This window comes from Schistocerca piceifrons, chromosome 2 (genome assembly GCF_021461385.2).
Source record: "Schistocerca piceifrons isolate TAMUIC-IGC-003096 chromosome 2, iqSchPice1.1, whole genome shotgun sequence".
In the NCBI taxonomy this organism is placed as follows: Eukaryota; Metazoa; Arthropoda; class Insecta; order Orthoptera; family Acrididae; genus Schistocerca; species Schistocerca piceifrons.
The window spans coordinates 891761221-891786759 of record NC_060139.1 but is presented as its reverse complement, the minus strand read 5'-3'; the positions used below and the strand labels follow the sequence as shown (position 1 = coordinate 891786759).

General features: G+C 44.2%; 1 protein-coding gene across 1 annotated transcript in view; it reads right to left on the bottom strand.

Annotated features, from left to right (window-relative positions):
* LOC124775969 overlaps positions 1-24864 on the bottom strand; it is a 57164-nt gene extending 32300 nt beyond the window's left edge. The window contains exon 1 of the mRNA XM_047250810.1: positions 22762-24864. Coding sequence (XP_047106766.1) covers positions 22762-24386 — 1625 coding nt within the window. The 5' untranslated portion in view covers positions 24387-24864. The remainder of the gene's footprint in view (positions 1-22761) is intronic.
* Positions 24865-25539: the final 675 nt, after the last annotated feature.

The window sequence follows — 25539 nt, the reverse complement described above, 5'->3', positions numbered from 1 at the left end:
ATGTCAGCAGGGGACTGTCCAAGCTGGTAGAGGCTCTGTAATGGTGAGGGGCGTGTGCTGTTGGAGTGATATGGGACCCCTGAGAGTACAGATACGACTGTGACAGGTACACGTACGTAAGCATCCTGTCTCAACACCTGCATCCATTCCTGTCCACTGTGCATTCCGAAGGACTTGGGCGATTCCAACAGGACAATGCGAGCCCCCACATGTCCAGAATTGCTGCAGAGTGGCTCCATGAACGCTCCTCTGAGATTGAACTCCCCAGACATGAACATCATTGAGCATATCTGGGGTCCTTGCAACGTGCTGTTTAGAAGGGATCTCCACCCCCCTGATTTATGGACAGGCCTGCAGGATTCGTGGTGTCAGTTCCTTCCAGCACTACCTCAGACATTAGACGAGTCCCTGCCACTACGTGTTGTGGCACTTGTACGTGCTCGCGGGGACCCTTTACGATATCAGGCAGGTGTACCAGTTTCTTTGGCTCTTCAGTGTATGTATCAGATGCATTCGAAAGAATAACACGAGGCGACCATAGGATCTCTTGATTATTGTTAGTTCTATACTGCTAATACGCATAACATACAGAAGAATGGAATGAAATATTGAAGAGATATTGAAGGAATATCACTTCCGGTCCAGAAAACACGCAAGTACTTATGAACCAACGTCGATCTAGCAGCTGGTTTTGAAATAAAGGAAGATCCAGTTCTTCTTACTTTTACGCTTAGAGAACGCCGTAAAATGTTGCATGGAGTTATGGAAGACATATGGCGCCAAAAGTAACGCACAATGTATATAAAAATGATTTGAGGTTAACAGCTGTCTCACATCAACAAATGATAATTACGAAGACGCTTCTCCCAGAGACCTCGCCGAACGAAGTCAGCTACATCGAAACACACGTAGGATGCATAAGAAATGAGCTACCACTGTTTGATTACTTGAATACTCGCGAATAAATGAAAAGAGTAGAAGAAAACTTGAAGTGAGCTCCCTGCCACCGTTGGATAAGCAGCAGCAAGTCGTACTCTGAGCTCACTTATTTGTTGCATAGTTTAATTCTTAATTTCTTTGAGTTGTTTTGGGTACTTCCATAGTTTAATTCATAAATTTCAGGCCTATTATAATATCTGAGAGTAATATCATCGCGTTTTTGTACCCTTATAGTGTAAATTCGCGTAGTCATCAGTCATCTGTTTGTTTTGAACGGGTCGTGAGATAAAAGAGAGGAAAAAAATTGTTAGGGATGTGTACGGATTCAGGGGGAATTGGCCACCGTCCGTAAACAGCTGGATGCTGTGTTGGCCGTTGTCGACAGGCTACAGGCTGTTGCCCTAGGCCGCGGTGACATTGGGACACCCGAGGCGAGTGCTTTGGCGCCTCTTGAACCTGTAGCATCGCCTGGGATCTCTGACGCCACTGCGCCCTCGGATTCGGACGTCCCTAGCCGTCGACACTTGCTCACGGTGATTGGCGAACCGTAGCGGGGTCGCGAATCCCTGGACGGAAGGCGAAAGTTGGTGCTGGCCGCAAGGCTGTACCCTTACACGTCCGTAAAAGGGTTGAGGTGCTGCCCACTGCTGAAAGTACTTCTCAGCCAGCAAGGGTAGCCTCTCCTGTTGCGGCAGTGGCCGGTCTTCCTGAGAGGTCCGGACAAGCGCAGTGGGTGGGATTGCTTGTCATTGGTATCTCCAATGTGAGGCGGGTGATGGAGCCCCTTAGGGATATGGCAGCTAAGGACGGGAAGAAAGCCAATGTGCACTCCGTGTGCGCACCAAGGGGAGTCATCCAAGATGGGGAAAGGGTCCTTCCGGATGCCATGAAGTGTACAGGGTGCAGCCAACTGCACGTGGTGCCTCATGTCGGCACTAATGATGTGTGTCGCTATGGATCGGAAGAGATTCTCTCTGGTTTCCGGCGGCTGTCTGAGTTAGTGGAGACTGCCAGTCTTGGTAGCGAGATGAAGGCAGAGCTCACCATCTGCAGCATCGTCGACAGGACCGTTTGTGCATCTTTGGTACAGAGCCGAGTGGAGGGTCGGAATCAGAGACTGACACGGTTCTGCGACCGTGTAGGCTGCAGATTCCTTGACTTGCGCCGTAGGATGGCGGGGTTTCGTGTTCCGATAAATAGGTCAGGTGTCCACTACACACAGGAGGCGTCTACACGGGTAGCAGGGGCTGTGTGGCGTGGACTGGGCGATTGTTTAGGTTAGACAGTCTTGGGAAGATCAAAAAGGACTCCAATCTCAAAGGATACAGGGCAAATACACGACGAAAATAGACCAAGCAACGGTAGGTATTGTAGCTGAAAATTGTCGTAGCTGTGTTGAAGAAGTACCAGAGCTTCAAGCACTGATAAAAACCACTGAAGCTAAAATCGTAATAGGAACAGAAAGCTGGCTCAACTCGGAGATCAATTCTGCCCAAATTTTTACAGAGGCGCAAACCGTGTTCAGGAAGGATGGATTCATCAAAATAGATGGTGGTGTGTTTGTGTCTGTTGGTAGTAGGTTATCTTGTAGTGAAGTTGAAATAGATAGTTCCTGCGAATTACTATGGGTAGATGTTATACTCAACAGCCGTACCAAAATAATAATTGGCTCCTTCTACCGACCCCCCCGACTCAGATGATATAATAGCTGGACGCTTCAAAGAAAACTTGAATCTCATTACGAATAAGTACCCCACTCATACAGTATTAATTGGTAGAGACTTCAACCTACCCTCGATTTGTTGGCGAAAATACACGTTCAAAGCCGGAGGTGGATAGAAAACATCTTCCGAAATTGAATTACTTTGAACAATTAGTTCATGAGCCCACACGAATTGTAAATGGTTGCGAAAACACGCTTGACCTCTTAGCCACAAATAATCCTGATCTAATATAGAACGTAGGACGGATACAGGGATTAGTGAACACAAGGTCATTGTAGCGAGTCTCAAAATCATATCAACCAAAACCACTAAAAATAAACGCAATATATAGCAATTTAAAACAGCAGATAAAAATTCACTTGATGCCTTCCCAAAAGAGAGTCTTCATTCCTTCCAAGCTAATTATGAAAGTGTAGACCAGATATGGCTCAAATTCAAAGATGCAGTATCGACAGCAATAGACAGATTCATACCGCACAGTGGCGAAAAATAGTCAATACCTTCACTGCGCGATAGCTATGGAAATATTACCGATGATGGTGCCACTAAAGCGGAGTCACTAAATACAGTTTTCCGTAATTCCTTCATAAAAGATGACGAAGTATATATTCCATAATTCGAAACAAGAACAGCTTTCAGAATGAGTGACATAAGAGTAGATATCTTAGGTGTTGCGAAACATCTCAAATCACTTAAGAAAGGCAAGTCTTCCGGTCCAGATGGTATACCAATCAGGTTCCTCTTTGACACAATAGCGCCTTTCTTAGAAACCATATACAACCGCTCACTTGACGAAAGGTCTGTTCCTAAAGACTGGAAAGTAACACAGGTAACACCAATATTCAAGAAAGGAAATAGGAGTAACTCATTGAATTACAGTCCCATATCACTGACGTCAATTTGCAGTAGGATTTTGGAGCATATACTGTGCTCGAACATTATGAATCACCTTGAAGAAAATGACTTATTGATACATAACCAACACGGATTCAGAAAATATCGTTCCTGTGCAACACAGCTAGCTCTCTATTCCCATGAAGTAATGAGTGCAGTCGACAAGGGATCCTAGATCGTTCCCATATTCCTCACAAACGACTATTAATCAAATTGCGTGCGTATGAAGTATCGACTCAGTTGTGTGGCTGGATTTGCGATTTCCTCTCAGAGAGGTCACAGTTCGTAGTGATAGACGCTAAATCATCGAGTAGAATAGAAGTGATATCGGGCGTTCCGCAAGGTAGTGTCATAGGCCCTCTGCTGTTCCTAATTTATATAAATGATCTAGGTGATAATCTGAGCAGCCCCCTTAGATTGTTTGCAGATGACGCTGTAATTTATCGTCTAGTAAAATCATCAGACGATCAATTCCAATTACCAAATGATCTAGAGAGAATTTCTGCATGGTGCAAAAAGTGGCAATTAGCACTGAACAAAGAAAAGAGCGAGGTCATTCACATGAGTACTAAAATAAATCCGATAAATTTTGGGTATACTATAAGTCGCACAAATCTAAGGGCTGTCAGTTCGACTAAATACCTAGGAATTACAATTACGAGCAACTTAAATTGGAAAGATTACATAGACAATATTGTGGGGAAGGCGAAACAAGGATTGCGCTTTGTTGGCAGAACACTTAGAAGATGCGACAAACCCACTAAAGAGACAGCCTACATTGCACTTGTACGTCCTCTGCTGGAATATTGCTGCGCTGTGTGGGATCCTTACCAGGTAGGATTGACGGAGGACATCGAAACAGTGCAAAGAAGGGCAGCTCGTTTCCTGTTATCGCGCAATAGGGGTGAGAGTGTCACTGATATGATACGCGAGTTGAGGTGGGAGTCACTGAAACAAAGGCGGTTTTCTCTGCGGCGAGAGCTATTAACGAAATTTCAATCACCAACCTTCTCTTCCGAATGCGTAAATATTTTGTGGACACCCACCTACGTAGGGATAAATGATCATAATAATAAAATATCTGAGCTTGAACGGAAAGATTTAGGTGTTCCTTTCTCCCACGTGCCATTCGAGAGTGGAATGGTAGAGAAGTAGTATGAAAATGGTTCGATGAACCCTCTGCCAGGCACTTAAGTGTGAATTGCAGAGTAACCATGTAGATGTAGAAATAAGAAATAATATAGCTACAGGAGTAGATATTAGTTGTAAAGATTCAGAAAACGAAAATCAATTCAGCGATCAATCACACATCGAGTCTGAATTTTTATTGCAGTTCTAGATTTCAGGTATTGATTAGCTACCTTCAATGCGTTTAAAACGAGTCGTATAGACTCGTTATGCTTTTGACAACACGTGTTACTATAAGACTTTAAGATGTACATGACTAGATTCTAACAGATAATGACGATGTAGTCTTGAATTGGCCGCAAGCCTGACGAATCTATATTCCTCGATCTAGATCTGCAATAAGAATGCAGATTGGATTTCCGACTGATCGCTGAATTCATTTTCGTTTTTCGAAATCCACAACAGACGCTGTGCACAACCGGTACGATGGACTCAAACTCGGTTGTGCATTTAGCAGGTGGTATAGTTTACCCGGTTATAGTTTACCTGGCTACAAGTAATACAGCCTAGAAAAGAGTGGCTGAATCAAACAGAAAATATGCTGCAAACATGAATCTGATTAAAGTAAACAAAGGAAAAAAAAGGAATCCGATAAACAAGAAGTGAATTAAATTTTCTATCTACGGAAAAGACATCACACACTATTAAAGAGGCATCATAAGCTTGGTGATAAAATAGATTTTTCGGGTATATGAAGCAAGTTACGTTGTAACAGATCCAAGGCACGGATTAAGTGTGCCACCATTATTGTTTTACTTACGTGTCTAAGAGCCACCGAATGATATAGCAGAAAAATCCAGATGTCAAGTAAAATTTATGCACGAGCAGATAGTGACTGAGAAGTGTACAGGTGTCACAACTGGCCTACGTTCAAGTGTTGGAGACCAGAAAGTGTTGATTCAAATGGAAATTATACTTCAAAAAAATGGTTCAAATGGCTCTGAGCACTATGGGACTCAACTGCTGAGGTCATTAGTCCCCTAGAACTTAGAACTAGTTAAACCTAACTAACCTAAGGACATCACAAACATCCATGCCCGAGGCAGGATTCGAACCTGCGACCGTAGCGGTCTTGCGGTTCCAGGCTGCAGCGCCTTTAACCGCACGGCCACTTCGGCCGGCAATTATACTTCGTACGGAATTATTGTTAAAATTAATCAAATCAAAGGGGAAAGTAATTAAGGTTACCGGAAATGGGGTAATGATGTGTAAATATATAAATTATATATTCCTAAGTATAATAAGTGAATTTAGTTTGTTACCTTGGAAGAAACATCATTCCAATCCTACTGAAGCTGGATAAACGTTACAAGAAGACGAGAACAGTTGCAGCTCTTTTTCAAACACGGGTACCTGCAGATGTCAAATAATGTTGGAAAGTTTGTAGAAGGAAATACAGAATGTTCTAAAATTTACTCTGGAATTTAGCACTGTAAGAGAAAGATATGCACTAAGGAGCTGAAACGTAATGACCTCTTGCGTAATAGTGTGCTGGTTCACCTTTGGAACGCTGTTGAGAAGTGCTCATGTGTGGCATGGATTTGACAAGTCCTTGGTAGCTTTGTGGAGATAGGTGGTACCATACGTTTGCACACATATAAAGCATTTCACGTAAATGTAAATTGCAGCCCGACGATATGTGGGAGCGTTGATAGTACCCCATAGTCTCCCATGTATGAACCATCTGACAATGTTCAAGTGAATTTGGTAACCAAAACGTTATTGTGAGTTCACTGTCATGCTTCTCAAACCATATTAGCGCGATTCTACTCTTCTCGCACGGACTGTTATCGTACTGGAAGATGCCATCGCCATCGTGGAGGACATCAAGTATGAAGGGTTGCACGTGGTGCGCAATAATGTTCACGTAGTTCAAGCAACGGGTTTCTGTGATCTCAGTGTAGTATCTTCGGCTAGAACTGAAAGTTTTCAGGGTCGTTGCTTCGAACCTATCCACCATTTAAACTCTGAATAAAAATCATCAGCAATAGCGACTGAAGACCTCTGGATTAAGAAGTCACCCTTGTCCTGCCAAGCGCCGTGTTAAGGACTACGGAGGAGCGGAAAGAGGTTTGGGGCATCCGCTTACCAATACGATATGGAACTGCCTTTAAAGAGCCGAAGAATAAACAACGATCAACGTCATGGGGACACAGAAGGCAAAGAAAAGTCCTTGCATTAAATGTGCGTAACGTGTGTCCACAGGACGTGTGGTGTATAACTGAGAAGATTCCGGATTAGTTCCCCCACGAAAATCTAATAATCATGGTTGACTGGAACGCTATAGTAGGGGAAGAAAGTGAAGAGAGAGCTACGGGAAAATATGTGCTCAGTATCAGAAGTGAGAAAGGAAAAAAAAAAAAAACAAATTTTCTGCTATAAATTTCAGCTAATAGTAGCGAATACACCGTTCAAAAATCACAATGGAAGAGACATACTTCGTCAGACCGAGGTTCCAAAAACAGATAGTGGATTTGAAGGCATACCCGTGAGCACGTATAGATTCAGATCACAATTTAGTAATGATTAAGAGTAGACAGAAGTTTAAGAGAGTAGTCCAGAAGAATCAATGTGGGAAGAAGAATGGTACTGAAGTATTCAGGAATGACAAGGCGCGTTAGAAGGTCTCTGGAGCTGTTGAGATACTGCGATAATGAATAACACTGTAATCATTTCTGTTGAGGAGGAATGGACAACCTAATAGGGAAATCACAGCAGTTGGACAGACAAATAGAGTAAGAAAGAAGATAACAACGAAAGAACCCTGGGAAACACGTGAGACACATTGACTCTTCGACGAAAGAAGGAATTTGAAAAATATTCAGTTTCAGATAGGAATACAGCAATATAAGTCATTTACGAATAAAATGAATAGGAAGTGAAGGGAAGCCAAGGCGAAATACATCTAGAAAAAATACGAAGACATCGAAAAGCAAAAGTTTGTCGCATGGTTTGATTCAACGTATATAATGGGCTATCAAAAAGTCTCCGTTTGTAGGCTTTGCAGCAACGGACGTGCAACGTATCGCTACTCAGATATGTGTATATAAGCATTGACATGTAGGCAATGTATTGCTTTCGTGTGATTCCTACGCGGGTACAGTAAATACGGGAACGTGAGCTACGGCGATGTTATTAAAAATGCGTGAAAACAATACCAACGTGGTGTTATTCTTTCCCTGGCTGCTAAAGCACAAACAGTGGTAGACATCCACCGGAGAATGATGAATGTATATAGCGGCATGTTTGTCGAAAACTACTGTTGCAGAATGGTGCGCCAGGCTCAGTGCTGGTCGCAATTCGAGACAAGACGGCGGTCTTTCTGGGAGGACAGCAGATGCTACGAAGCTACGCCAACTGAAGTGGGAGCAACTTGAGCACCTGCCGTATAGCCTTGATCTCTCCCCATGTGATTATCACGCCTTCGCTCCCTTGAAAATGATCTTCAAGTGTCCACGATTCCTGTCGGATGGTGACGGACACCAATCAGTTACAGACTTATTCACACAGTGGGACAGTGTTTTATAAAGCGGGTATCTTCAGCCTGGTGATGGGATGATTACCTCAGAGGTCGTGGAGATTTTTCCTGAGTATCATGTCGATTCTGGACTGTACGGTCTGCCAACCAACATTTTGCTCACCCCTTATACAAAAGTCAAAACAACTTTCAATGAAATTAAAAGCAAGGCTCCAGCATTAAGAGTGCAAGAGAAAGTCAACTGTTAGACACAGAGGAGAGAATGTGTTGGTGGAAAAAAAATACACTAAAAACGTCTATGATGGGGAGAAACTGTGTGACATGACAGAATTCGTAATTGATACATTACACAGCCAGTACTACAGGCACAGACTAAAAGAGCTCTCAAGGACTTGCGATCGAATAATGCAAATGAAATTTATTACAATGCTTAGGCCTACCTAGAATCATTGAGGGAAATGATAATCAAACGATTATTCATCTTGGTTTCTCGTATTAATCAGTCTGGAGAATTTTGGAAAAAAATATCACCCACACAATCTCGAAGACAAGCAAGGGCAGATAATAACGTGACAACTACCACCCAAACAGCTCACGGATTTCTGGGAATACTAATGTAGAGGAGGATGAAAAATTGAGATGCCATTAGATGACGATAAATTTGGATTTAGGAAAGGTAAAGCCAGCAGAGAAACGGTTACGTATTGGGACTCGATAATGGAAGCATAGCAGTAATCGACATAGAAAAAGCATTCGAAAATTCAAAATAATGTTCAATCTATACATCGGAGAAATAGTGATCGAAGTTCAGTTGAATGGTTGATTTGCGGGAGGAGACAAAACAGCGATGTCATCGGTCCCATCAGATTAGGGAAGGATGGAGAAGGAAGTCGACCGTGCCCTTTCAAAGGAACGATCCCGGCATTTGCCTGAAGCGATTTAGGGAAATCACAGAAAACCTAAATCAAGATTGCCGGACGCAGGTTTCAACCGTCGTCCTCCCTAATGCGAGTCAGGTACCATAACCACTGGACCACCTCGCTCGGTAGTAAGTGCACTAGTGGTGTTAAAATTCCGGGGAATGTATATCAATGACAAAATTTGCTGATTGGAAGTCAGGATGAACTGCTGGACCTACTTATCGAAACGAACTGTCAAATGAGCACACATTATGATTGACAGTATACGAAGAAAGATGAAAATAACGACAAGTAGGAGAAATGAAGTCAGTAATTAACTCCAAATTAGCGACCACGAAGGAGGCGAAGTGATGAAAATCTCCTACTTTGGAAGGAAATTTACACATGACAGACGATGCAAACAGCTTAAAAGAAGCACTATCAGAGGCAAAGAAAGGAATACATTGGTGTCAAACATATAATTTAATTCGAAGAAGAAATTTATGAGAATGAACCCTTAGGGTACACAGCTATATATTAGTGACTCATGGACTGTGGCGAATCCGTAGAAGAAGAGAATCCACTTGATTGAGATGTAGTGCTGTGGTGGGCGTTGAATATAAAGAATGAAGACGTTCTCCAAATCGACGAAGGAATGAAAATGTGGAAATGACTTATAAGAAGTGGGGACAGGATGTTTAGCTTATTAAATTATCGGTGATCAATTTTATTGATTTGATTTGGAATAAGTCACTTTACAGCATATATATACTTGATTACTGTCGACATTAATGAACAAATGGAGGATCGTCTCGCAGGATAGGAAGGAATTACTCCACCGCCACGTTGGCGTCATCCAATTGGAAACCTACTTGTTTCTTCCGTTATGTCGATGACACGTTCGTCATCTGGCCCCGTGGTAGGGACTCGCTCCTGGATTTCCTTACACACCTAAACTTCATACATCCAAACATCAAATTCACTATGGAGACCGAAGCAGAAGGAGGATTACCATTCCTGGACGTCATGGTCAAGAGAAGAGCTGATGGTACCCTGAGCCACAGTGTGTACAGGAAGAAAACGCACACTGACCTGTACCTGAATGCAGACAGGAGCAACCTCTCATCTCAGAGGAATGGAGTACTAAAAACACTAGTACACAGGGCGCGCAGCATCTCAGACGCAGAGAATTTGCCCCAGGAATTGGAACACCTCAAAACCGTGTTCCGAAAAAACGGGTACTCGGAATGGCAGATTAGACGCGCTCTCCGTGCCATCACCACAGCACAACCTGTGGAGACGGATGAAGTCACGGAAGAAGAGGTAGCCACTGCCTTTATTCCGTAAAATGGCGCACTACCGGGGAAAATCGGCCTATATTAAAGAAACACCGAGTTAAAACCATCTTTTGCCCGACCAATAAAACACGGGCATTACTGGGAAGTGCGAAAGATGGCCTCCGTTTGAGGTAGGCCGGCATATACCAAATTCTCTGGGAAGACTTATATCGGACAAACAGTACGCACCATCGAAGATCGTTGCCGAGAACATCAGAGGCACACTCGCCTGAAATATCCAAATAAGTCGGCGGTAGCAGAGCACTGTTTGTCTGAGAAACACGAGATAGATTATGGGAGTACCAAGATCCTGGCTCAGACCTCTAAATATTGGGACAGCGTTATAAGGGAGGCTATCGAAATTCGCATCAGGGAAGATCTTATCAACCGAGATTGCGGCTACAATCTCAGCAAGGCTTGGGACCCGGCATTGAATGTAGTTAAGAAGACTCTCAGGAAGAAGCACGAACTGGCGACCAGGGCGGACGTAGCAAGCACATCGACGCTACGGCAGATTCCGACGCCCACGTCTTCGCGACCGCTGGCGCGCGGGCGCGGACGGCGAAGAGAGCGGCCCGCGGGGGGATGGGATTTAAATCGGCCGCCCGCCCTCAGGAGCTCAGTTCGTCAGCGCACCTGACGATGGCGACATGTCTGATCGCCGAAATATTGTGCCCGTTGGACACTATGAACCGGCAGTATACCCGTGGACTGTTCGAGCACAAAGAAACCTTCTTCCCCAGACTTTGTACTCGGAAGAGGGCGGCCCGGACATTATGGACTATATTTTCTGCGGGGTAGAAATGGGAACAGACAAGGAATTTAACACTCTAAACACATCTCATTTGCTCCATTGCTTGCAATATCACGCATAGTTCCACATCGAATACAGTAAACTCGTCAGGCAATTGTAACTTGACGATCAGGGAAAATAACAGAGTAAACAACGAAATCCCCTTGTTTGGACCCATCCACAATCTCTGCCTCAGAGTTTCGTTGCTCAATTAAAATCTCACCAAATAAAAACATATGGAGGCCTAAAACTCTCCTGTTTTTTTTCCTAGGATTTTTTTTTTTAATCAGCTGTCTTCTGACTGGTTTGACGTGCCCCACCACGAATTGCTCTCCTCTGTCAACTTCTCCATCTCAGAGTAGACTTGCAACTTATGTCCTCAATTATTTTCTGGGCGGGTTCTAATCTCTGTCTTCCTTTTACAGTTTTTGCCCTCTTCTGTGCTCTCTAGTAGCATGGAAGTCGTTCCCTGACGTCTTAACAAATGACCATCATTCTGTCCCTTCTCCTTGTCAGTGTTTTCCACCTATTCCTTTCCTCTCCGTTTCTGCGCAGAACCTCCTCATTACTTACCTTATCAATCCGACCGCTACGGTCGCAGGTTCGAATCCTGCCTCGGGCATGCATGTGTGTGATGTCCTTAGGTTAGTTATGTTTGATTAGTTCTGAGTTCTAGGCGACTGATGACCTCAGAAGTTAAGTCGCATAGTGGTCAGAGCCATTTTCTCTTCTGTTCCTGTTTTCCACAGTCCATGTTTCGCTACCAGTAGTAGTCTGATTTTGATGGCCTCCTTGCTCCTTGCTCTCTCGTACTGCACTGAATCTACCATACAATACTGTGCTCGAAAAGTGCATTATCAGCAGTTTAATTTTTCAAATTAGGGTCTATGTTTGATACTATTCACCAGGAATGCCGGTTTAGCCAGTAGTAGTCTGATTTTGATGTTCTCCTTGCTCCTTGCTCTCCCGTACTGCACTCAATCTAAAATTTCTCTGTGCCTCTGCAGTAACCAGTGTGACGGACTGTTAACCCTGTGCTTGGGGTTGAACGTGCTCCACACCAAACCTTGTTGCAAGGGTCGGTTGGTAAAGAGGCGTTCCATAGTTGGAATAGTATGCTGGGGAAGTGGAAGTAGCGTGGAACATACAGGCCTGACGTACCATGATAGTTGCTGCCAGATGGTAATTCGCAGTTCACTAGCCTCAGTATAGAAACTGGGAATGGGGTTGATCCTGTAAGCACCCATGACCAACCTGATCTCCTCATGACGTATACTGTCAATTATCTTCAGGCAAGTAGGCGTCAGTGACCCGTACTCTGTGCATCCATAGTGCAATCGCTATCACACAAACGAACTATAAAACTAAAGCAAATGTATAATGTCCGCTCTGTGCTCTCTGGGCCCTTGCCTTCAGGTCCTTTAGGTGTGGTAACTAACCTGGATGCCGTACTGTCATTGAAGTGAAAAGGACAGAAGTGAAGGATTTCTGGTCAGACGAGAGTAGGGTAACATCAACAGCAGCAGAAAATGGTATAACAAGGGTAGAATTCGTTATGGATAGGAAGGTAGGGCAGAGAATCTGAGATCAATTCAGTGATAGTGTTGTTCTTATCAGAATCTACACCAAGCAAACACCGGAACGATATTTGAGGTATACATCCCGACGTTGCAAGCTGAAGATGAACAGCTAGAGAAAGTATGTGAGGATATTGAAAGGGTAAATCAGTACACAAACGGAGATGAAAATCTAATAGTCAGGGGGTACTGGAATACAGTTGTAGGGGAAAGAGGAGAAGAAAAGTTTACTGCGGTGTTTGGGATTGGGACAAGGAATGCGAGAGTAGAAAGACTAATCTAGATCCGCAATGAATTTCAACAAGTAATAGCGAATACTCTGTTTAAGAAACACAAGAGAAGGAGATTTAACTGGAGAACGCCGGGTGATACGGGAGGATTTCAGTTAGATTACATGATGGTCAGACAGAAATTCCGAAATGATATATTGTGCTGCAAGGTGTACTCAGGAGCGGATATACACGCAGATAATAATTTAATAATCACGAAGAGTAGGCTGCAGTTTAAGATTGGATTGGATTGGATTGTTTTGGGGAAGGAGACCAGACAGCGAGGTCATCGGTCTCATCGGATTAGGGAAGGACGGGGAAGGAAGTCGGCCGTGCCCTTTGAAAGGAACCATCCCGGCATTTGCCTGGAGCGATTTAGGGAAACACACAGTTTAAGAGACTCAGTGCGCAGAGAAGTTGGATACGAAAGTACTAAGAAGTGACGAGATACGCTCAAAGTTCTCTAAGGTTACGAATACAGCAATAAGGAATAGCTCAGAAGGTAATTCAGTCGAAGAGAAATGGACGTCTCTAAAAAGGGAAATCACAGAAATGGGAAAGAAAAACACAGATAAAAAGAAGGTAATTGCGAAGAAACCATGAGTAACAAAAGAAATACTTCAGCTGATCGATAAAAGAAGGGAATACAAAATTATTCAATGACATTCAGGAATAATAAAATACAACTTGCTGATGTATGATATAAATAGGAAGTGCAGGGAAGCTAAGACGAAATGGCTGTATGAAAGGTATTAAGAAATCAAAAAAGAAATGATTGTCAGAAGGATTGAGTCAGCATATAGGAAAGTGAAAACAGCCTTCGTCGAAATCAAAAACAAGGGTGGTAAATTAAGAGTGCATAGAGCATGACTGTTAACAGCAGAGCAGATAGGTGGGAAGATTACACTGAAGGCCTCTATGAGGAGGAAGATTTGTTTGATGTGACAGAAGAAGAAACAGGCGTCGATTCAGAAGAGACAAGGGATAAAGTATTAGAATCAGAATTTAAGAGAGCTTTGGAAGAATTAATATCAAGTAAGGCAGTATGGATAGATAACATTCCATCAGAATTTCTAAAATCATTGGCGGAAGTGGCAACAAAACGATTATTCACGTTGATATGTAGCATGTATGAGTCTGGTGACATACCATCTGAGTTTCGGAACAATGTCATCCGCACAATCCCGAAAACTGTAAGATCTGAAAAGTGCGAGAATTATCGCACAATCTTCGTAACAGCTCATGCATCCAAGTTGCTTACAAGAATAGTATACAGAAGAATGAAAAAAAAGGTTGAGCATGTGTTAGATGGTGATCATGTTGGCTACAGGTAAGATAAAGGCTCCAGAGAGGAAATTCTAACGTTGCGGTTGATAATAGAAGCAAGTCTATTAAAAAAGTCAAGACATGTTCAATGGATTTGTCGACCTAGAAAAAGCGGTCGACAATGTAAAATGGTGCAAGACGTTCGACATTTTGAGTAAAATAGGGGTCAGCTATAGGGAGAGACGGGTAATATACAATACATACAAGAGCGAAGAGGGAAAAATAAGAGAGCACAACCAAGAACGAAGTGTTCGGATTAAAAAGAGTGTAAGGCAGAGACGCAGTCTATCGCCCCTATTGTTCAATCTATTATCGAAGAAGCAGTGATGGAAATAAAAGAAAGGATCAGGAGTTAAATTAAAATTCCAGGTGAAAGGATATCAATGATCGATTCGCTGATGACATTGCTATCCTGAGTGTATGTGAAGAAAAATTACATTATGTGCTGAATGGACTGAACAGTCTAATAAGTAAAGAATATGGATTGAGATTAAGTCGAAGAAAGACGAAGCCGGTCGCGTTGGCCGAGCGGTTCTAGGTGCTTGAGTCCGGCAACGCGTGACTGCTACGGTGACAGGTTCGAATCCTGCCTCGGGCATGGATATGTGTGATGCCCTTAGGTTTGTTAGGTTTAAGTAGTTCTAAGTTCTAGGGGACTGATGACCTTAGATGTTAAGTACCATAGTGCTCAGAACCATTTGAACCATTTGAAGAAAGATGAAAGTAATGAGAAGTAGCATAAATGGAAACAGCGAGAAACTTGACATCATGATTGATGGTCACGAAGTAGATGAAGTTAAGGGATACCACTACCTTGAGAAGAGATAGCAAAATGGCCTCGCTCCACGAGATGGGAAAGTTGGCTGCTGGCTACATCAAATTAAAACATTCGAGAAATATTCCCTTTGACGCTGCTGGCAAATGTCGAAACATGCTGTACTGGATTTGGTCACGACTCGTGCAGTAACATGAGTCACAGTTGTAAGACTCAAAATTGTTGGATCTGAAGTACAACTTGCTCCTCTTCACAGTCGCACAGTTGCGGCGGAATGGCAGATTTTCGCTAGCATTGGCAGCAGGTGTTGCAAAATGCTGTGCCAACGTATGAACAATATCTTAGGGCTTTGTTTAGAGACACTCCTTTCCAACACTGCTACTATTGGTAATCGACTGTATTTACTGGAAATTCTTATGATGGCTTCCTATACAATTATAGAGCGGGTGGAATGGTTTTAGAGTCAAGGACGCTTGGCATGAGTTAGTCGTGCAGTCGAAAATCTCACGACGATCCCACACTCTCGTGAATCGAAAGCCTACTAGGTTTTCCGCAGTTTGGTGGCACTTAAACCGTCGTAGAGCTGCATGCCTGACCTGGATTACTGTACGTTACTCATTAGTCTATCAAGGGACAGGTTGCCTCCGAAGATGACACGAGGACTTCGGGATGGAGACATTAGCACCACGGTGGATCAGTCATCCGATGTTGTGGCGTTCAAAAATAGCCAGCTGGCTGAACAGTGTCCAGTCAGCTCTATTGATCATCCATCTTGGCTGTTGCCTTTCAGGAAGAGCTCTACCCAGTGTCATGATGATCTCTCTGTTTTCAAAGGATGGATGACCGTGAGAGAAATATTGAATAACCAACGAAAGGATAACGTTCTACGTGTCGGGGCGTGAAATGTCAGAAGCTTCAACATGGTAGGGAAGCTAGAAAATCTGAAACGGAGGAATGGAAAGGCTCATTCTAGATATAGTGGGGGTCAGTGAAGTGAACAGGATTCAATATTAGAGTAAAGTGTAATGAAACATCAGAAAAAATGGTATAACGGCAGCAGGATTCGTTATGAATAGAAGGGTTGGGCATAATAGACTTTGTTACTGTGAACAGTTCAGTGATAGGGCTGTTCTCATCCGAATCGACAGCAAACCAACGGTAGTTCAGCTATACATGTGGACATCAGAAGCTGAAGATGATGAGATAGCGAAAGTAAGATAGAGAAAGTATATGAGGATATTGCACGGCTAATGCAGTACGTAAACGGGGATGAAAATGTGATAGTCGCTGTTATAAGGGAAAGAGTGGAAGAAACGTTTACGGAAGAATATGGGCTTTGCACTAAGAATGAGAGAGGAGAAAGACTAATTGAGTTCTGTAATAAATTTCAGATATTAATGGTGAATACCCTGTTCAAGAAACACAAGAGCAGGAGGTACACTCGGAAAATGCCAGAAGATACGGGAAAATTTCGGTTAGATTACATCTGGTCAGAGAGAGATTCCGAAATGAGGTACTGAATTGTAAGGAGTACCCAGGATCAGATATAGACTCCGATATAGACTCAGATAACACTTTAGTAATCGCTAAGTGTAGCCTGAAGTTTAATAGATTAGTCAGGAAGAGTAAATGCGCAAAGAAACTGGATACAGACGACTAATCAAGAGAAATGATTCGATTTCTCTGGGGCTATAGATACAGTGAGAATAAACAGCTCAGGAACAACTCACTTGAAGTGCAATGGACAGCTCCAAAACGGGCGATCACATAAGTGGAAAAGAAAACTTAGGTACAAAGAAGGTAATTGGGAAGAAACCATTAGTAACCAAAGAAATTATTCAGCTGATCGATAAAAGAAGGGAGTAGAAAAATGTTCAGGGAAATTCAGGAACACAGAAATACAACTTGCTGATGAATGAAATAAATAGCTGCATGAAAAATGTGATGAAATCGAAAAAGAAATGAATGTAGAAAGGACTGACTCAGTATACAGGAAAGTGAAAACAACTTTCGGTAAAATTAAAAGCGATGATGGCAACATTAAGAGTGCAACGGGGATTCCACTGTCAATGGCAGAGGAAAGAGTGGTCAGGTGGAAAGAGTACACTGAAGGCCTCTGTGAGGGGGAAGATTTGTGTGATGTGATAGAAGAAGAAACAGGAGTCGATCTAGAAAAGGTAGGGGATACAATATTAGATCAGAATTTAAAAGACCTTTGAAAGAATTAAGATCAAACTAGGCAGAAGGGATAGACAACATCACATCACAATTTTTAAAGTCGTTAGGGGAAATGGCCACAAAACGACTATTCACGTTGGTGTGTAGGATGCACGAGTCTGGAGACATACATCTGACTTACGGAAAAATACCACCCACACAATTCCGAAGACTGCAAGAGCTGACAAGAGCGAGAATCATCGCACAGTTGCGTAACAGCTCATGAATCCAAGTTGGTGACTAGAATAGTTTACAGAATGGAAAAGGAAATTGAGGATGTCTTGGATGACTACCAGTTTGGCTTTAGGGGAAAGATAAAAGAGCCAGAGAGGCCATTCTGATTTTGTGGTTGATAATGGAAGCAAGACTAAAAAGTTCTCCAGACACGTTCATAACGTTTGTCGTCACGGAAAAAGTATCGATAATGTCAAATGATGCAAGATGTTTGAAAATATGAGGACAATAGGGTTAAGTTGTAGGGAGATACGGGTAACATACAACATGTGCTAGAGCCAAGAGATAATAATAAGAGCGGAAGACCAAGAACGAATTGCTCGGATTAAAAATTACCCTACTGTTCAGTCTATACACTGAGGAAGCAATAATGGAAACAATAAAAGGTTTAGGATCGGAATTAAAATTCACTGTGAAGCGATATCTTCCATACAGTTCGCTGATGACATTACTATCCTCAGTGAAAGTGAAGAAGGATTACATGACCTACTGAATGGAATTAACAGGCTAATGAGTGCAGAATATAGATTCAGTGCATATCGTTGAATGACGAAAGTAGTGAGAAGTAGCAGAAATGAGAACGGGATTGATGGCCGCGGAAGGAATTCTACTACCTACGCAGCAAAATAGTAAGTGACGGACAGAGCCCGGAGGACATCAAAAGCCGAATAGCACTGGTAAAGAGGGCATTCCTGGCCAAGAGAAGTCTACTGGTATCAAACACAGGCCTTAATTTGAGGGATAAATTTCTGAGACTGTTTGTTTGGAGCACAGCATTGTATGTCAGTCAAACGTGAGCTGAGGGTAAACTGGAACAGATGTGAATCGATCATTTGAGATATGTTGCTACAGACGGATTTTGGAAATTAGGTGGACTTATCAGTCCAAGGAATGAGGAGGGTCTGTGTTGAATCGGAGAGGAAAGGAATATGTGGAAAATATTCACAAGAAGAGGGGCGGGATAATAGGGTATCTGTTAGGACATTTGGAATACATCCAGTAAATAACTGAAGACTCAGATTGCAAGTGGTCTTCTGAACGAAGTGGTTGGCGCTGGAGAGGAATTAGTGCGGGCCGCGTCAAACTAGTCAGAAGTCTGTTAACTCAAAGAAATTCTTCCGTTCTTCAAGCTATACGCTGCCATCCACAGTCCAGACAGGGTGATCCCCAGAGCAATTCTCACAGTTCAAATATGATGAACAAGTGACTCCTTTGTGGACGGTCTTACCACGTTTACCACAGGTGGCTTGTTCCTTACATACTGGAATAGAATGTCCCAAGTACTGGCATTTAAAACAGCGCATTGGGTTCGGGACATAAAGCCACACGCTTAGGTAAATGAAACCTGCGTTGACGCAGTGTGGGAGTTTTGTGCTGTTAAAGATAAGTATAAACGAGCCTGGTTTAACCAGATCGCTCTCCATCCTTTAGTTATATTTTGGTCATCACCAATATCTTCTTCGGCACATTCAGCTTTATGCTCATCATTGGGAATGTCCACCAGTTTCCCGCAATTTACGACATCATTTATGTAATTGAAGGTGGAATGGAGTTCAGCCTCAGTGGAATATTCTCCTAGGCTTTCAGCTTCCTGCAGGTTTGTCGAATGTCTGGAACTTGCGCAATCACTTGACCGATTTGAAGGTGCCAGCATTGTCCTCTAAGACTTGTGAATATTAACTATTAAAAATAAATGCTGATGTCCAGCATGCGATCTGTTACTAAAGTCAAAAGTTTAGAAACTAATTCCAGAGTCGGGAGGTATGGCTACACAAGCCCTCTTGTTAGACTGGGTGTTGGTACCTATTGGTGGCCCGCTCATTCTGCTGGGAGCAGAAGAAGAAAACTTCTATGCTTCCATCTCCGTCCCACGAGCAGCAGGGTAAGTGAAAGACCGTCTGGACAGTGGTACTTGCTCCTAGGTAAGTATTATAGTGTGGCAGACTCCCCAGAGGTTGCCCACTGCCGACTGTTCCACCTCAACAGTAACAATCTCATTGACGCGGAGCATACCTTGAGATTGAAGAGTTTTATACAGATGATTTTATCATCATCGTAAGCAGGGCAATCAAGCCATTCCCTCGCTGCATCATGCAGTGGTCGCTGGAGTACGCCCAGAGATTACAGTGACAGGACGGGAGGAGATTACCAGTCTCTACCTCAGGAATCCTGGGGTCACCAACCCCATACCCAGGAAAGGGAGGCTGAGACCCTGAGGGCGTTGCCATTGATATTAGGTCATTTCCCGACGACCCCATGCCCACAGTAATCCTCTTGTGGTGTCACCGCCAGACACCACACTTGCTAGGTGGTAGCCCTTAAATCGGCCGCGGTCCGTTAGTATACGTCGGACCCGCGCGTCGCCACTATCAGTGATTGCAGACTGAGCGCCGCCACACGGCAGGTCTAGAGAGATTTCCTAGCACTCGCCCCAGTTGTACAGCCGACTTTGCTAGCGATGGTTCAATGACAAAATACGCTCTCATTTGCCGAGACGATAGTTAGCATAGCCATCAGCTACGTCATTTGCTACTACCTAGCAAGGCGCCATTACCAGTTACTATTGATGCTGTAAAACATGTACCGTCAAGAGCGATGTTCACCAATTATGGATTAAAGTTATGTATTCCAGCAGCTACGTACGTTTTTTTGTTAGTCTCATTTCCTTGACCTGTTCCAGATCTCACGCCAGCCTGCGTGAGCTAAAACGCGTGCCTTTCGGCTTCCTCTCATAGTGGGTTGGCTGTCTTGCCATCCACAACACCTCTACACGGGAAAGCAGAGTGGACGTCTGCTGCGGAGCTCCATCTTGATCAACGTACGCTGAACGGTGTGCTGCAGAACACTTGTGGCTGCATCAGTACTGTATTATGTCGTGAGATCTGTCACATATCACCCCATGTCCTTCCTTACAGAGCAGGTGAGTTTTGTCCTACTCCTTCTGTAATGTAGCGTGAACGTGTAACACGTTGTTGCTTACTCGTAATTTCAGCATCCTTCAGCCACATTCACGATTGTAGCACACGAACAGCTTCGTCGTTTCCGAGATTCTCGTTCCCTGACACTGGCATATCACTACGTGCCCGTTTTGAGAGTCATTTATGTCAGTCGATTTCCACATTCGAAACCTGTATCGTCGCTGGAATGATTGCCAATATGTCTCTGTTCCAGTTACACACTTTCTTTAGGGCATCACGTGCCCAACGTGGGCTGTTGTCATAACGTTTTGGCTCATGAGCATTAAGTTCTGCAAGTTGTACCAACATCTGCACAGTATGTGATAGAGAAATTTAATAGTATCGTATTGAAGAAGTATTAAATTCGATAATGGCGAAAAACATAAGTCTTTGCACACTTAGCAAGTAAGAGTCATGGGTTAACGATATGCAGAGATACAGATGGCGGTAGCATTTCGTACACAAGGTATAAAAGGGCAGTGCACCGGCTGAACTGTCATTTGTACTCACGTGACTGATATGAAAAGGTTTCCGGTGTGATTATGGCCGCACGATCGGAATTAACAGCCTATGAACTCGGAATGACAGTTGGAGGAAGACACATGAGACATTCCATCTCTTAAATCGTTGGGTAATTCAATATACCGAAATCTACATTGTCAAGAGTGTGCCTAGCACGGACAACGCAGTGGCCGACGGTGTTGACTTAACTTCCGAGAGCAGAGGCGTTTGTGTAGAGTTGTCAGTGTTAACAGATAAGCAAGACTAATAAACAGCAGAAGTGTGGAACGTAACCGTTACGACAGCGCGGCGAAATCTGGCCTTAATGGGATATGTCAGCAGACGACTGACGCGAGTTCAAGATGGTTCAGATGGCTCTGAGCACTATGGGACTTAACTGCTGTGGTCATCAGTCCCATAGAATTTAGAACTACTTAAATCTAACTAACCTAAGGACATCACACACATCCATGCCCGAGGCAGGATTCGAACCTGCGACCGTAGCGGTCACACGGTTCCAGACTGTAGCGCCTAGAACCGCACGGCCACTCCGGCCGGGCGACTGACGCGTGTGACTTTGCTGTAGTACGACATCGTCTGCAGAGCCTCTCCTGGGCTCGTGATTATCGGCTGGGCCCTGTGCTGGAAAACCGTGGCCTGGTCAGAGGAACACCGATTTCGGTCTTTTAAGAGTTGATGTAAGAGTCCGAGTGTCGCACAGACTCCACAAAGCCACGGACCCGTTGTCAACAAAGCATTGTGCAATTTGTTGGTGGGACCATAATGGTGTGGCTTGTTTTTACATGTGATGAGCTTGATCCTCTGGTCCAAATGAACCAGCATTGCCTGGCAATGGTTATGTCTGGTTACTTGTAGACCATTTACAACCATTAGTGGACTTCATGTTCCCAGACAACGACGTCATGTCAACAAGTCACAATTGTTCGCGGCCGGTTTGAAGAACATTATGAACAATTCGAGTGAATGATTTGCCCACCCAAATCGCCCGACATGAACTCCATGGAACATTTATGGGACATAATCGAGAAGTCAGTTCGTGCTCAAAATCCTGCGCCGGCAACTCTTTCGCAAACATGGGCGCCTATAGAGGCAGCATGGCTAAATGTTTCTGCAAGAGGAGACTTGTTGAGTCCACGACTCGTCGAGCTGCTGCACGACCAGGTCCGACTTGATATCACATGACTTTTGTCACCTCAGTGTGGACTGTGGATATTGAAAGCATTTCACTGTATCAAAAATGACAATTATTTCATCGTTCAAGGACTGTTCGATTTACGTTTTGCTTATACTCCCTGTATCAGGCATGTCTTTCGCTCAGGTTTATATTTTGGAATATATTTTAGATAGCCTTTCGTCAAGGCAACACGTCTTCTTTCCTGATATCAAAATAAAACTCTTGGTGATGACGTCTTTAACAAGGTGCACAGAAACATTTAAACCGAGAAGTGAGTGTCTGTGAACTTCATATTTGACTGTGGACAGTGTGTGGCTGGAAGAGCTGTTGCTTTTGGGCGATTAGTGTAGGGAGAAAGTCAGTAGCTGCTAAATTAGAATCTGAGGTTTAGTACGCCCCACGTGCCCAGCAGGAAGAAGCTGCACGTTTGTGTACTGCAACACACGCTTAATACTTACCACGTGACCACATCCGTATTTGAGACTGTCGAAGTGATAATCTCTGCTAGCACTGTAGTACTTCCATCTTGCGGTGTAGGGGTTGCCTCGGAAGCTGATTCAAATTCTGCGGGTAGTTGTAACTGCATCTGTGAATGATCCGTCTCGAAGTTCGATGTGGCAATATGTTGTGTGTGGTCGGTAGGATCAGCATGAGGAGATTCCGTATTATTTTCGTCTTCGGGCTCATTCTCTATGTTTACAACGTGCAGTTGTGACTGCACCAGTGAATTGTCTGTCTCCTGGTGCGAGGTTGTAACATGCTCTATGGGGTCGGCAGCATCAGCATGAGGAGATTCCGTACTTTTTTCGTCTTCAGGCTCATTTTCTGTCGCAACAATGTTCGGAGCTGTAACGACTTCCAACCCATCTGACAAAATGTTTACCGAAGTATACGTGGTTTCCTGCACATCTGAAGGAATCTCGTGTGTGGCAGTTTCTGGAAGTTTGTAGTTTGAATCTGAGTGGTTGAGATGACTCGACTGTACATCTTCGTCGAGCAGTGCCTCTCTGTCCGTCGTTTGGTCACCAGCAGCTGCTAAGGTGTCGTCGGAATCTCTTGGAAATAACCGCTTCGCATGCGAATAGACCTGTCTCTGTAAGTTCTTGCCGTCTCGTTCACGAACACCACGTTTCACTCTATTTCGAATTGTTCTACTATCGCTTTCACCTTTATATTTCCAGCAACACTGCAATGCCTTATTGGAACCAGAGCGGTTGATTATTTTAAGAAGAGTGTATTTTTGTACTAGTCTCTGAGGAAGTTTATCCACACTTGACAGTACTGAGGGAGAATAATGTACGTTGCCCGACTGGTAATCCTTATAATTTTCGTGTGGGTTTTTCCATTTGTTTTGGCGCATGTGAGAATGTTTATACACAAATTCTGATAGTATCAAAGTGTCTCTAGAATTGCGTCTTGTATTGAAGTAAGTTGTAAATTTGTTGCAAATATAGTGTCTCTTATCTCGTGTAAAGTGAGGAATTGCTTTAGCAGAAAACCTTCTGCCTCCATCTGAAAGGCGATGAACCAAAACATTCAGAAGGCTCTCGTGTGTATCACTCATGCTCCCTTTCAAACATATTTCAAATAAATATCCTAAAATCATATCTCGCTGATTCCCATAAGCTGTTGAATCGTGCGCAGCATTGTTTGAAGACACCGCTTCTGTTTGCAAGTTATCGACGTCTGCGTTCTGTTTAGCAATAACGTCAAGGTAATGAATATCGCCAACAACTGCATATCGACGAAGTGTTAGAGTCGGTATCTGCGCTTTCCGGCTTTCGACGATTATTAACCACATATAAGCACCGGGTGAGTTTTCGGCGAGTAATATTGTAGGAATGAATCCGTCTGCATTTAGAGCTGACAGATATGCGTGACAAGTTTCAGCTACCATAATCTCTTGTGGTGAGAGATGGTGATGCGCCCTCTCCGTCGATGGTAGTAGTGTAAATGTGCGCCACCATTTGTCATGCCACATACTGTCTTTAAGTTTTAAATTGGATGTTGAGCAACATAATGCTCTCAGTGCTTCTAGTTTACTTGTATCACTTCTTCTATGAGCATTACCATGGGTGTTCATCAGCCTGGTCGTGCCAGAGTTTCTTGAGAAATGTAGGGCACAAATAATTTCGTGTAGTGCGACATCGTCACGGATTGTGCAAAATCGACGTTCGAGGGGTAGGTTTATCACTGCAAGATTCTTCTTCTTTCCTTCTGTGTAGGGAATGTACCTGCCGACAGTCTTGAGCAAGGGTGCTGAAGATACTGTGTTCCGAATAACGGGTGCCGAGCGGCGACGTCTCTGACTTTTAAGATCAGTATCAGCAGTTTCAGGTCTATGTTGACCAGATGAGTTGTAGTTCTCGTCATTTTTGACACTCCGATATGGATAGTTTGCGTCGATGGCCGAACCTGCTCTTTGCTGGTGGGATCTCTTCTCCACATGATGGTCAGCGAAGTGTGAGAAAGATGAGGAATTGCTGCCGCCGGGGGAGATTTGTTGTAGCAGCGTTCTCACTATGTCCTTGACGCGCGCGACCGTGTCCTCTGCCGTCCGTAGCAGCGCTGAGTCCCTGTGTGGCAGGAGCGTCGGCGGCGGCAGAAGGCAGGCGTCCTGCGGGGTGAGGGCGGTGGCGAGGGCCAGCCACAGCCAGGAGGCGGCAGCAAGTGCTACGGCCGCCCTGCCGCCCCCGCGGGCCGCCACCGCCCGCGCCGCCGCCGCCCAGAAGGCGTGCCCGCTCGCCCCCGCTGTGCCCGACCCGGGCCAGCCGCCCCCGGCGCAGCCCGTCCCCGCCTCAGCCGCCGCCGCGCGCCCCACCAGCCAACCTCCCACCGTGGCGGCCGACAGCACGTCGCTGAAGCGTAGCAGACGGGACAGCCCCACCTCCTCCCGCCGGCAGCAGAGAGCCAGCAGCCACACAACGGCCGCCACGGAGACGGCGAGTAGCGCAGCGCCTACGTCACCCAGCAGCGCGTCCCAGGGCATCGTGTGGGACTCTGGACCTGCTGAAAGAACATACATAGAAGTACACTGCAGTTTCAGCGACTGAGCTCGGCTGGCTGTCGTACGCATCGTCAACTTGAGCTGATGGAGCCTAAGCATAGGCCGAAACAGGTCATTTCAATGAAGCACCATGGCGATCTAGACTGTGTTTTCACTAATTTTACAGCAAATCAGAGTTTAAGTTTCATGAAAAATTTATCAGTGTGACAGACCTTGTTTTTTGGACAAC